The sequence below is a fragment of the Mycteria americana genome, chromosome 2, assembly GCF_035582795.1.
Source record: "Mycteria americana isolate JAX WOST 10 ecotype Jacksonville Zoo and Gardens chromosome 2, USCA_MyAme_1.0, whole genome shotgun sequence".
NCBI classification, from domain to species: Eukaryota; Metazoa; Chordata; class Aves; order Ciconiiformes; family Ciconiidae; genus Mycteria; species Mycteria americana.
Genome location: NC_134366.1, coordinates 109,281,276 through 109,295,717, shown reverse-complemented (window position 1 = coordinate 109,295,717; position 14,442 = coordinate 109,281,276). Strand labels below are relative to the sequence as shown.

General features: G+C 41.3%; 1 protein-coding gene across 1 annotated transcript; it reads right to left on the bottom strand.

The window, feature by feature from the left end:
- Positions 1–6,182: 6,182 nt before the first annotated feature.
- Positions 6,183–14,122, bottom strand: C2H6orf62 (chromosome 2 C6orf62 homolog). Its single transcript, XM_075494256.1, has 5 exons — positions 11,888–14,122; positions 9,747–9,923; positions 9,044–9,166; positions 8,032–8,166; positions 6,183–7,469 (listed from the first exon to the last, which is right to left on the bottom strand). The coding sequence occupies exons 1-5, from the start codon at positions 12,014–12,016 to the stop codon at positions 7,344–7,346; spliced, it is 690 nt and encodes a 229-aa protein (XP_075350371.1). The 5' UTR covers positions 12,017–14,122; the 3' UTR covers positions 6,183–7,343.
- Between the last annotated feature and the right edge of the window lie 320 nt (positions 14,123–14,442).

Genomic DNA, 14,442 nt, shown 5'->3' with positions numbered 1-14,442 from the left:
CATCACAGCATGTGGACCCACCTAGTGGGTTTAGCAATTGCTGTTCTGGTTGTCTTCCTATTAACATGTTCCGGCATCTCCAGTCATCTTTTTTTTCATTCTTAAGTTTACCATTTTCTTCCATGTAGTAGAGTGCAAGGAAATAGAAGTGAGGATTAAAACTGCTCCCCCAACTACTATAAACCCACCACCCTCACTGGAACACAAGAGTGATTTTGACTATTACCTGAATTAAAAGGCAGAGGGTGAGAATGAAGGAGGTGCTGAATTCAGTATGTGCCAGAAGATTCAGAATGCTCTCAGCTCTGTGTACTGGGACAACTCTGTCCTCGTGTGACTGTCCCACTGCAACTTAACATGACTTCCCTCAATCAAAGCTGGCTGCCTCAGGAACCTACCATAGTTAAGTGGTCTCATTCTATCGCTTAGCATTCATCATATCTACATAATTACAATTGAAAAGTGTCCAGGCAAATTAAGAGTGGCAAACCTCAACATAGAAACAACAGTATCCTCCTGTTCCCACTCAAGCCTGGCAAGGACTGCTGCAGGCTGAGAGGAAAACAGAAAAAAAACCCTTCCTGAAGTGACAAGTGAATTCTCTTCTCCCTTGTAACAGACTATTCAACACAGTATTTTAGTGCTGCCTAATTAGTAAGAGGGACATCATTAATATGCAGGCCAGTTATTTTAGAAGCAGTTCATTAAACTGATTATTTTAAGACAACCTTGTCTGTTATCCCTCCACCAGCAGCAGCATGTTGACCTCAATTTATTTCACAACTTAACTTAGGCTTGGAGATGATCTTAGAAGGAATTGTCACCATTGAGCTTGCTTAGCTTTGGGAGTAAACTGTTCAAACATCAGACTTAATATTTGGAAGTGTTCTTTACTGATTTCACCCTAACCTACATGTTGAAAAATCTGTATCTTACCTTACCTAAGTCTCAAAGGAATGGAAAAAAATTACTGTAATAAGGACAAATGGTACATGGTTCCACCTGGCATGAGAACAAACAGATCTCCTGTGGGCTTGACCTGGTTCCATCACTGCAGATTTAGGCACAATTCCCTCACAAGCGAGCAAATAAAGTGACTTGATGAGATCATCTTGTGAGTCTCACTAGTATACCAGATTACATATCCAATAACTGACAGACATCTGCAACTCCGTATCTTACAGCTGCAAATGAGACTGTCCCTCCCATATTGTGCTGTTCATTTTTTTCTTATCTTTTTTTCCCCCCAAACATACCAAACACCTACACCATACTCCCTGATGTCTAGAGGTCTGTCCTGATGGAGGGCCACACTTTTCACATAGCAGTACATGACATGTTGTGGAACAGTTTGTCACTATCAGTGAAAGTAACTGCAGCTTCCCCCTTCATGTAATATATTGGTCAGCCAAGTGTTTCATGCTGGTTTCACATGGCTACTGTTGCACAAATGCATTCAGACTGACACCCAGGTGTTTGCACCATGGTAGAACTGTACATTACAGACCCCTTGGGAAAATGAGGAATCGGAACAGAATCGTTCCCACTGGCGTTTAAAACGAAGAGTCCAGATACTAGTCAGGGCAAATACCGATCACAGGTTAAGGTGCTGTGAGGAGGGATTTAGTCATTAAGGATTCCAGCTCTCAGGAAGAAGCAACTTGTCAGTGACAAACTGGGAAGAGGAGAGAGTAGGGAAGGACATCACTGCTGAAACAAGCATTAAACTATCAGGACTACTTGTTAGTCTTTCAGGTTGAGCCACCTGTCACAGGGGTCTCATGGCTGAGCTGCTTCACCTAGGTTAATCTGCCAATTTAACTACCAGCTACCTGGTTTACAGTTCTCAAATTGGCAAGCATTACCACCTAAAGGGGATGGGGGGGGGGGGGGGAGGGGGGAGAATTAGGCTGTTAAGTAACTGTTCTCAGTAACAGTTCAATTCTGTTCAGCTTCACTGACTGGCTCCGAGCCACTGCCAGGGCATACAGAACAATTTCCAACTGTGTTTTATCACTAACCATTTTAGAATTTTCTGTCTTCAGAAACCATTTAGCCAGTAGAAAGAAACCCCAAAACCTCTCCCTTACCTCACTGTCTGTGGGAATGAAGAAAAAAGCACTTTGATTCCTATTTTGCTACTTAAAAGAGTTCAGGGACAACACGATGACAGTCATTACCTTTGTGATTCTGTAATGCATTCACTGAACGGCTGCTGTTACCAGATCCCCTGGTCCCAAGCTGCCATGGCTGTGGGACACTGCAGCATATACAGTTCTCGCCTAAGCCAGAGCAAATTACCTGCAAGCTCTCAAACAAGACACATTGGCTATCCTCCAGAAAAAAAAACAACAAACTACTTTTGTTCACCAAAACAGTACCTGGGGCTGTACCACTGTAGTAACATTCTGGATCTTTGATTTCTTTTGCTTAAGAGCAGTAGCTGCTTGAATAGGTTGCAAGAGTCCAGAAAAGCAGCTTGTTGAGTGGGTGCTCTACCATACAGTAATTGTGCTCAAACGAAGGGACCTTTCCATATGTAAATCCTCTCCAAGCAGAACTAGGTCACAGATATTGTCAGCCATGGTGAAGAGAAATTATGCTTGCTTTTCACTTAGCTTGCTTCAGTTAACCTGTAGAGCTGATGCACCCTTCCACAGCATCAGTGCTGTACAGTCAGCCTTGTGAACTCCCAGCTGTGGTACACAGATCAGAAAGCAGTACCCACTACTGTAGATGGAACTGCGGCTTCCTCCTTAGTATTCCTGACAGCAGAGAGTTCATCTGTAGTCCAACACCACCACAACAAGGAAGATTTAAACACTGAATTCATACAAAGCACCCAGCCCCTGTACACTACAGCAGGGAAAGAGCTAAGGGAACTTCCAGTTCTAATGTGAGAAGCCCTCTATGTCTGAACCTTTTAACTTGCAGTCATGCTGAACTCCTGCAGCAAAGTGAAGTAGCCTAGCAGGTACAGAAGACACCTACAAGCTGAGGCCTTGTTCTCGCAACACCAGCATGGCATCAAGTAGTACAGGTGCAAACAAAGGCCAAACCCACACACAGGAATGTCCTTTTTTTGTCCTAATGATGCTAAGGGACAAGTAATAACATTGGCCTTATGGATTGGGCAAGAATGGTTTGTACATAAAGATTACTAAAATGAAAAAGTAGATTTGTTCCACAAAAGGAATTCTAGAATAAACACCACTCAGGCTAGTACCATCCCTCAAACATGCATGCTAGGCTTTTTTTCCTTTTGTAAAACACTATTAAAGCCCTTTATCTCATTATTTCTTTCCAGAAAGCTGTTCCAGAATCTGTAGGCTTATAAAGCTTCTGAATTTGCTGCTGCAATAAATGCAAAAGTAAAAACAGGAGAAGCTTTTCCAGGCTAATAACAGAAAATAGCAATTAAGTAAACTCACACCACATGTCTATCTGCTTAGTGGATGTAAATGTAGTCTAGTAATTCTTGACTTGAACAACTATTATGCAAGTGGCAGGAACCTTAATGTAATCTTAAATGAAGCCTGTAACAGTCCATTAGAATAATCTCACACTTAAGGAGCAAAAAAACCCTTAACTGACCATTCTCACTGTTCAACCCCCCAAGATCCAGATTTAACATGAGGTGGCATTCGTTAACTGCAAGTAACCTAATGACTCAGCACACAACAAGTGCAAGAAAATGCAGCGTTCTCCCAGCAGCAAAACAGAAATGGACAGGGAAGGATGCCTGTAGAGCTCACAAACTGGGCGTATGTACAAGGAACAGGAGATTATGGCACTTGTATCAGGTTTTAAAGTAATTTTAAAACCAATACATTATGCTTTAATGTGTCAACAAAAAGATGTGGTCATTCACAAGGACCAGAGCACCCACCTGTAGTGAAGACTGATCCTCTGCTTGTTTTGTATTTTGTAAATACAGATTAAGTAGGTCTTTCAGCGACTTAATTTTTTAAAAAGTCTAGAAAATTGAAACTGGCAAAATTACCATCTTTCCACCAGCTTTGTTTCCAATAGGCTTAACATTTTGCTATACAAAAAAAAAAATCAACTTGTAGCAAGAGATCAGTACCTTGATCTAAAGCTTTCAATGCTCAAAGATTAGTTCTAGTTTAACTTTTTTTTTTTTTAAGAGAAACACTGAATAATCCCAATGTGTTTCTACTACCTGATGTATCACTTAGGACAGCAATTTTAGTGTAACAAAATAGCTTTTGAGAAGCAATTTTTATGCTTTGAGACAGATGTGACAAAGGGCAAACTAACTACAGGCCTATTACATTTGGGCAATGCTTGTACAAGTAGTTCTGTCCATCTTACCATATTTTTGATAACACTTGTGCAGCAGCTGAAGAAGCTTGAAAAGTAAAGGGAAACTATACAGCCAAGTACAGGCTATGACATTTAAGAAGTTTCTCCTCGTCATCTGGGAAGCACCCCACACAAGCTTCCCTTCACCAGGCACTTTATTTAGATGCAAGAGATTTAATGGGCCTCTGTCTACTTAATTTTGCTGCCTCCACATCGATCCCTGCCCCAGTCGCACTTGCCAAGTTCACACGGCAAATCCTCAAGCAACAGCCTGGTAAAACTCCCATATTCAGGTGAGATATTGAGTGTATTTCAATTCTTGGTACTAGCACATCCAAAGGAGCCACACAAGCAGTTGACAGCAGGCAGTAAACAAAATTCTTGTCATATAAGAGAGCCCTTTTTGTATTTACAAACAGCTCCACTGAACAAACTAGTCAGGTTAACAGAATTGTAAACATTAGGTTTTATCTCACAAAACTACACTTTGAAGTTAAGAAAGCCTACCAAAAAGCCACCAAGCTGATACAAAGAGCACCTGAAACCCAAAGCTAGATACTGTGTACTGCTTCCATTCACTTCTGAAGAGCATTTTGCTGAAGTAACTTAACAGAAGAATATTCTGAGATTGAACTAGAAGCTCCATTGAGAAGGACTGGGACAATTTCAAGTTTAATCTTTTCCCTCGACAGTTATCCTGTTTAAGTGGAGAAAGTGACACCTTTCAAAGATGCCAAGTGATTTACAAACAAACTCTCATACACTCCCTGAGATTTTCATGCTCTGAAGCCTGTTGTTCCCCTTTACCTTTTTTCACAACTTACACAACGCAGATGGCTATCCACTCAATCTGGTAGCACAGCAAAAGCATAACATTTGTTAGCTCGGTAGAACAGACTACATTTCACAAAATTAGTATTATACAACTATGTTCTCCCAAGAAAGCACAGTATTAATTTAACTCTGGGATCACCGTCTCAAAGAACAAACAAGTAGCCTGTTCATCTTACATATCCAATACAAAACTAAAAAAAGCAAATAAACTGAACAGGTTGTTCCCTGTAATACAGAGAATTAAAGTTAAGGATGATACCATTGCTGACACTTAAAAAGCATTGTACGCAGCCACTCAGGCCAACATCTTGAGGCTTCTTCTAAGAGAAACCAGAATGAAGAAAACCAAAATTCCTAATACAAGAACTAAGAAGTCATTTGCTTTGCTAACAAAGATAACTATGGCCATATTCTCACTGCTGTGGGATGATGTCCAAAATAACAAATTAAGAAAAAACAAAGGGATTGCACTTTGGAAGCAAAATCCAAGCTCATGAAACTTCAACATTCAAGACCCTACAAAACCCACCTCAAACTTCATGCGGACACTTGGTATTATGTCTTACAGGCCATTCAAAGAAGGGGCACTTAAAGCTGGGAAATTTTAAGTACTATTAGTAGGTATGGTGGTTACTAAATATTCTAGAAAGTTCTAGCATTCTGCGGAGCAGCATTTTCAATATGTTTCTTTGTAACTTAAGGCATTTATTAATGTAAAGTTGCAGCTATCAGGTGGTGTTTTTCTAGGGTGCTCCAGTTTAACCTGTAGGACCTTATGACCAAAGAACTAAAAATATCCATGTACCAATACAATAGTATGCTAGTAATTCAATTATTTCCGACAGCTGCTTTTCAAAACAAAACACATTGCCCACATATGTAAGAACACCTTTGCCACTGATCTTTGTTAACCTTAACACCATTTTATAGTCTGTACATTTTCAGTGTTTGTAATGGGTGACACTGTCAAGATTAAGACACTACTAAAATTCAACTCATAGGATTTCCATAAATAAAACCAGTCATCTTTCACCTAATTTATTTAAGTTCCAATTTTTTCCAATTCCAAACAAAAGCTAAATACAAGTTTTAAACAGGTAAGCACTAGTTTTATCCAAAGGGAGCAGGCTTATGCAGTTTTACTCCAGTAAAGTACTCAACCCTTAAGCAGAGCCTTCTTTGTCATCAAAACTATACAGTAGTCTTCCTTTTATCATTGCACAACCTTAAAATGTTCTGTCAGAACCAACTTTTGACACTCCAAACGCTATTTTACATTGTTTTATAATGTCTATTCCAAAAGAAAAAAAAACCTCAATGGGTTTTCCATAAGAAATGTTTTAGAAACCAGTATTTCCTGCACAGTTCACCTGCAAGTTTACAAGTCTCAACTCTCAAGAAAAAATAATCCTCTACCAACATTGTTTCTGCAGCTATTATTTTACTTTATTTTTAGCTGCTTTAGCAACTTCAGACTCCAGGTCTGCCTCATCTGTATAAATGCATCCAACTCAAAAGAATACTTTCATACAGTTATACAGCAACTTGGGGAAAGAGATCCAAAACGAAAGTGCCAGTAAACTTAGACATGGCCCAGCAAAATAAAAGAGGCAGAAAATGCCTACACATTAAATGAGATGCTTTTTTTCTTTAAAGAAAGATTTCTTTCCCGCATTTACTTCCTATTGTAATAGCCACTTTTCTGTTCATTAAAATGAATGATAGTGCTCTTTGATACAATCATTAACAGCAAAGCTATAAGGCTTTTATACCCGTTACATTCACTTCTCACCCTCCAAATACTGATGGTTAACATTACAGATGTTAGGGGGAATGACCAGCACAAATGGGAACACCACCACAAATGATCACCTTGTGCTTTCGGATACATTTGTTTCAGTGTACAGTCCCTTCACTTCACATTTTAGTAAGATACTGATGCAGTGCAGAACTGTGCAGAGCATCCTCTCTTTCACAAGGTCCATGCAGAAAACATCTAAAAAAAATTGTAAAGTTCTGAGACACAAATGATAAAAAAAATCCAGGATGATCAAGTTTCACAATGTATAGTGTTCTGAACATGAGTCCATTTTCTTCTAAATTCTGAAAGAATAAAAGTGGTGAGGAAAGTGAAAAATCCACTGCTGCATTCTGTGATCTTCCCCATTTTGCTGGCCAGTACCTTACTCTGGCATGTAAGGACGGAGGTGATCCTCTATGGTACCAACCGTCCAGTGAGTGAGCTGCTCCTGTGGCAGGTACAGGCAGATGCTGCATAACTTGAAGATTGTAGCTTTGTTTTTTGGAGTCTAGAGGCAAAGAAAACCCAAAGAACAGCAATTAAACATGAAAGTTAACTCAAGACTAACAGGCAGACACCCACAGCAGATCCAGCCCAATTATTAGCTTGCTGCTGGTTGTGGAGGAACACCACAGACATTTAAAAGCCACTATTTCATCCGTATAAACAGCCTGAACTCAAAATTAGTCTGCGACCTCTAAAGCCTAAAATATTTTCACTATTCTGTTCATTCTTCACTTGCATAATTTCTGTAGTATCACCCAAATTAAGCCAATGTTTTAATTTTTCCACAACACCGTTATGTCTATTTTAGAACTTATTTAATTTTTAATACAAGAACATTAAAGTAATTCTATGTGAACACATCTGTGGTCCATAGCTAGTTTTTGCAGGTATGAATCCTATTTATAGCATAAGTTTCCTCTGAAACTGCTGAAATACAAGCATGAATGCACGATCAATTTTTCTACTCGAGTATTTTGCAGTAAAATCACTGATATTTCTAAGAAGAAAAGGCATTTTATGATTAAAACACCCTCATCAAAAAAAGAGGGACAAAATAAGCTCACCTGCAAGTGCTGTCTGTCAATGAAGAGAAACACTGACTGGTTAGGGTTGTTGACAACAATTCCAGTCTTGTCCTTTCGGCTCAGAACATGCAGAAACTGTTTTTCATAGTCACCGTGATGAAATTCAAACTTGGCCTGCATTGTGTGAGGGAGGGGAATAAAATATTTATTAAGCTAAAGCTCACATTTAACCAATTAATTCCCTTCAATATGGGGCTTTACAACCACTTTTCTTTCCTTTCTTATCTCTGAAAAGCAGAAATTGGGGACCACAGTGACGACACACTTGAGTCTTGGCACAATTTAAAGTATTCCCTGGTTTCATTCTGCCAACACTGACATTGGTCATTGCAATGACATTATTAACAATTCAAAGGTACAACTTTAACTGCATTTATAAAACCAGATTTAGCTTGTGGCAGAACATCCCTGTTCATCAGCAATACACCACATTTCTTCCAGTAACTTGTTATTGCAGAACCAACACAGAAAATACATATAACATTGTTCAAAAATCTGAATGTAAACAGCTAAAGCTGGCTACGGAAAAAAATAGTCTAAAGTGTTTGAAATTTATTTCAAGGTAAAATTATAATGCAAAAATTCCATTCATCTCAGACCCTCTTTCATCTAACAAAATACAGCAACTTGGGATACTTGCAGAACCTTAATGACACCATCATATTTAGACAAAGATTCAATTGTACCAAGAGCCACATCTAATCCACTTCTGCAAATACTAACATGATATATGTATTTATACAGACATGTCATTTGCAAAGGTCCTTCAGACACTTAAGTTTTGGAAGTGCTAATATAACAGTGCATAAGGATAGGAAGCAGAATTTGGCATTCAAAACATTGACTGCTTTATAAATAAGAACAGACAGCATACTTTCTAACATCCACAGAAGTCATATACCATATCAACTTATTGGTTAAGAAGAGAGAGTAGGTATCCTCCCCTCCAGGTGTAAGTTACTTATTGAAGTTAAAAAACAAAAACAAATACCTGAACAGGCCTAAAGGGTTCATCAGATCCCTTCCACCGAGAAAACAGGAGACAGACTATCTTCTCAATATCATTACGAGGCCAGAGAATGAAGTCCATCTCCTGGGTACAGCCGATCACATCCTGTAAAGTAGTAAAGTTCTGTACTTACATTCCTTCCATTAGTCCAAGATACAGATGAGCAATTTATCTACACAGGCACATAATATAAAGATGGTACTTATTACCATGTTTGTGTAATTTTCCATTTGTATTACTCATAGCACAACTAAGGTCTTCCTTGCCTTCCATTAAGTGTTAATATCAGTATCCAGTTAATATAAATTCCAACTTTAAGAAAACATTAGCAAAGACTGTCTATCTTCCAATATTCATTAAAAACCCCACTTAGTCGTACAGCAAGAGTTGTTGCAAGAATTAACACATGCCTACAAAAGGACAAGGACGGCAAGAAGATATAATTCCCAAGGCATATTTCAATGAGACAGCTAAAAAGTAAAGATTGAGCACTACATATTTAAACAGAATTTCAGAATACATATGCTGTTACCCTTCAGACTATACCCCATAAACACATGCCTGCAGAACCCTCATCCAGCAGAAAAGCCAAGAAAATAAAAAAGCAGGATTAACCTTAAGATTCACAAAGAACAGCACAAGTGTAGAAAAACTAAAATTCAGCAAGTGTAACAAGGAACTTTACCCTGCGCATAGACTGGTAGCGGGGTGCATGAAGCTGTACTACATCCTTCTGCAGAAGCTCTAAGGAACTTTCCAAAGAATAGCTGGAATCCCGCACACCTTTCAGGATATTTTCTTCATAATTATTGGTCATGACTGGTATCACTTCAGACACTTCAAAAAGCGCTGACTTTTTCTTCTAAAAAAAAGCACAGGTTACCTTAAGATTACAATCCTTTCTAGGCAATTATAGATAATAGTTTATTTCAAAATTTGTGATTTTCTGTTAGCATTCACGTGTAAAGTGCACATCACAAAGTTAGGACTTTTGACACAAACCACACTGAAATTTATATGCAAAATTTTATATATTAAACAGAATCAGTCCAACAACTTTTTATAGAAAAAAGTTGAACAAGTTTTTGTAGTCTCCAGAGATGCAGATTTACATGCCAATCTTGCAAACATTAAAGCTGTATCTAAACATTAACAGAACTGCCCTTTCATCATGTAGAATATATTACTTTGGGCTGACCAAGAGCCCTCTGCAAGCTTCTCTTTGCAAATCAAGTAACACTTGGTTTTCCCTTTGCAATACTTTAAAGTTGGCCTTTTATGAAAAGTGAAGTCTTTCAATGCCACGGTTGGTAACAGTGGGTGATCAAGATCCAATCTGAAGTTAGCTACAAGTCATAGCCTTCTCAAAGAAGGACTATTTTAATTTGCTAAGTAACTTTTATACCCACTACAAACATTTCAGTATCTCTCAAGTGAGGCCAAAACATTATGGGGAATTTGGAAGAAGTTTTTGCTGTATGTAAAATCGCTTAAAGTTGTATGTCTGCTTCTAACAGCTCTAATATCTCGTGGGAAGTCTTGATCTATTTAAGAATGATATGATGGACAAAGCATATTTTATCAAATAACCCTCCACGCCCCCAGCCAGAACATACATAACAGGCAACTATTTGCTGACCAAGCTAGGCTGAGCTAAACTCCTACTTTAAGCAAACTGGTACTGGATGGACATCTTCAGTTCACTGTGACATAAGCAAATTTTATAGGATTTAAAACAGGCATTTGCGACAAATTTCTACAAAGCAACCAAAAAGCAGTATGAACGCTCCAACTAAAACCACTGAAGTCATATCATCTAAGAAAATCTAATACCACTGCTTAAACATTCAAATTTCTCTTTATTACTATGAGACAGTACCAAGAAGTGAGATCCCACTATATCTATCTCTGTTTGCACTGGAACTGATGAACAAAATCAAGTTGAACTTAGGAATTTTAAGGGAACTTTTCAATTAAAAAAGTTCAAAGAACAGAGTCTTCATTAAAACCCACGTAACTATTACAGTGAATGCAAAAACTATACATTTGAGGGGATTAAACTATTTCAGTGCTTATCTACACGCATTGCCTGCATTATGTACTCTGTTGCCATTTGCTTCCATCTTCACTTCCTCATCATTTGTTCAGCACATTCACTTACTATAAGCACCCACTGTTCTTCACCTTCTGTGGACAGAAACTCCTACAATTCTGGGTCTATAGTTAGCTTTAGAAATACCACGAGGCTCCCCACCCTGGCCCAGACACACAGCATCCAGCAACAGCAGACAAGGCAGCCAGGCAAATGAAGTCTTCCTCTTTTCCCTCCCCGCTCCCTTTCAAAATGGTAGCAGCAGTTTCACATATGCCTGCATGCTTGGGCCACTTCAATATGGCATTGTGCGACTCCTCCCTTCAACTGCCAGGTTCTCCCTTCTGCTTTAACCAGATAAACGCAGTAACTTCAGCAACCGCTCCAGCCAGGTCTCCCTTTTCAACTCAACTATTCACAGCCAACAATTACGCAATTCAGACCCCAATTAGGCTTAACGAATTACAGTATTAACTTCAAAAAATATTTACCCAATACAGAAGTTACCAAGTAATCATTTAGTGAGGCAATGGCACCCTCTGCATTACAAAACTAGAAACAGACGAAACTAAGTATCATAGCAATTAGCAATTAAAAGAAAAGTGTTAAAAAGTCAATGGAATCTATTAAGGATAAACCATAAGATGCAATCAGACAGCAAGACTTCGCACAGCATAGTTAACATGCACTGCAACAGACAAAACAGTAAGAGAGAAACATTAAAACCAAGTTACCTTGTCTTTGAACACAAAGGCAATGTACATCTTGAAGTCAAACTGGTCAGCTAAAGATTCTTTTTTCTTTCTAAGCTGAGCACGAAGTCTGTTCAGAGCTTGTTTCTTCCGGGAGTTTGGGTCCCCCATTTTGTAAAACAGGTGGTACTAAAGCCTTTGGAAACTGTCGCTAAACTATGGGAACCTTTTCGTAAGACTCAAGTACAACAGAAACAAGTCGTTTTATTCCTGCTCATACGACTGAATAGATAAAACGCAAATGTAACCCAAAACCGCACCTCAGGCGATTATTTTACGAGAGTGTCGTATCAGAGGGGTCAAGAAACAAAGTAAGTAGTTGTCCAGCCATGGCTGGACAAGAGGTTTTACAATAAACCAAGAAAAAAAACCCTAAAAATTTTGAAGACAAAAATTTGAACAGTTTAGCTGCAGGAATAAGTGGGTAAAAATGAAAAAAAAAATCACAATTTATGGGTACAATAAAAAGCAACTGGCACAAGCCCAATCCATGGGGGGGGGGGGGGGGGAGAGGGGGGGGGAGGGGATATTTTTGCTCTGCTTACAAAAAAAATGAAGCTGAAATTACAAATTGCGTTTTACCCCAGCCAGATTCATGACTCTACTGATTATTATTCTCAGCTTTCCACTACTGCTATGTTGCCCGTCTTTTTTTTTTTTTCTTTAGAATTATTACACTTGGTGGAGAGCAGAGAAAAGGGTGCAAAGGAGGAGTGCACATCCTGGGAGGTATGACATTTCTCTGCCAACAACAACAAAATCAACTACAGACAACACAGTGCTGGTTTGCAGGGGAGCAAAGAGAAAAAACAGCGGAGTCATCTCTAACTTCATCCTGCTCATCATCAGGCACATCATTGCCCTGAGGCTACTGCTGCTAAAGAGAAGAGGGATCATGATGGCCATAGACGAGGGGCGGGCAGGGGTTCAAGGGACAGTATTATCTCACCTAGAGACTAAAACCCAAATCAGTGCCCCAAACCCGGGCTCCTTACCAGTGGGAGAGCCCTACATCCCCCAAAACCTTACACGCTCCCTGGGCTGCTGATCCCCCGGGAATCCTTCTCTCTCTGCTGCTGCTACACTCCACAGCGAGCACGGTTAGCCAACGCTGTGCATGGCCAATGCTTTTTGCTTCTCCTTAGGCCTCCCTCTACACCAGACGGCAGAGGCTGCAGCGGGCGGCCTGTGCCCAGGGCAGCGGGACACCCACAGTAGCTCGGCGTCTCCCCTCTCACTTCATGGTCACGACTTGGAAAACATGGAGAGTTTTGCTCCTGCTTTTCTCGCAAAACAGGTTTTCGGTGTCAAAAATTTTGCGAGGTTTTTTTAATTGCAAGTCTAGGTTGCAATTTTAAACCTCTAAAACACCCTCCCCCCAAAAAGCAAATCCCCAATTATCAGGTTATTTTCTTCCTCTCTCCAGACATTTTTCCCCCCCCAGGTGTTTGATTAGCCGGGGCTAAAAGTTTTTAGGTTAGCAAATCTGTCGGACCAGGTTAAGAAGAGGGGAAAAAGTATTCCCCTCTCCTCTCTCGACAAAAAGAAAAAAAGAAAGGAAAACAAAAACAAAAAAGGAACCCCTCCCAAAACTTCCCCCCCACTTAAGCAAGAGACTGAGAGACTCAGACAAGAGACCGAGACCGTGGCCCGCTCGCTACCCGCAGCCGGCGGGCGCAGGAGGAGCAGTGGAGGCGGCGGCGCTGCTAGCAGCACGGAGAGGAGCCATGTCAAGATAAAGCCACGAAGCCGCGGAGCCCCCCCATCCCTGCCGCAGTGGACACGGTGACCGGGCCGCCCGCTCTGCCGCTGCTCAGCCCCAACCTGGTCCCCATAGTCTAGCTCAGCGCCCCGGTGCCGGGGAGCGGGGAAATGGTGGCGGAGAGAGGAAGAGGAGAAGGAGGAAGAGGCGACGGCGGTGGCAGCGGCGGAAGGAGGAGGAGACGGCGGCGGGCCCCTGCGCTAGTGGCTCCTACGGAGGACGGCGGGCATAGAGATCCCGGAGCGACGGCGGAGGACGGCCGGGAGAAGGATGAAAGGGCTGAGGAGAGCCTCTCTTCGCCCAGGCGGCCCCGGGACGTCCTCGAAGGCGACGGCAGAAGCGAGCGGAAGCGCCTCGGTCTGCGCCTGTGCCTGTGCCTCGGCACGGGAGCGAGCTCGGAGACGAGCTACGCGACCAGGACCGACCACTCAAAATGGCAGCGCCTGAGTCACACAGGCACCGCCCTGCCCGTACTGCGCAAGCGCGCTCTGCCGGCGCGTACCAAGCGCTCGGGTCCCGGGGGGGACAGAATATTTTGCTCCAGGCAGAAAGGCTCGGCCGCAGCTTCGCTAGCCACGGACACTCCCCTTTTGGCGAGGATGAGAGGGGAGTACGACAGCGGCAGAGCATCTCCGAGCCGCCGCCCCGCCAAGAATCCGGGTCGCACTTCCCTGCTCCTCCTCCCCCCGCGCTGTCACTCCTCGTGTCACCACCCTCTTGCCCCACGTGATGCCGAGTCGGGCATAGCCCGCGGGACAAGGACCCGGATGGAGTT

What these genes read in the sequence shown, in the direction of transcription:
- C2H6orf62 (XM_075494256.1), bottom strand. Translation starts at nt 12,016, where the DNA reads ATGGGGGACCCAAACTCCCGGAAGAAACAAGCTCTGAACAGACTTCGT. An exon ending in CCTTTGTGTTCAAAGACAAG is followed by an intron (nt 9,924 to 11,887) that starts GTAACTTGGTTT and finishes GCTTTTTTTTAG; the next exon opens with AAGAAAAAGTCAGCGCTTTT. An exon ending in GCTACCAGTCTATGCGCAGG is followed by an intron (nt 9,167 to 9,746) that starts GTAAAGTTCCTT and finishes ACTACTTTACAG; the next exon opens with GATGTGATCGGCTGTACCCA.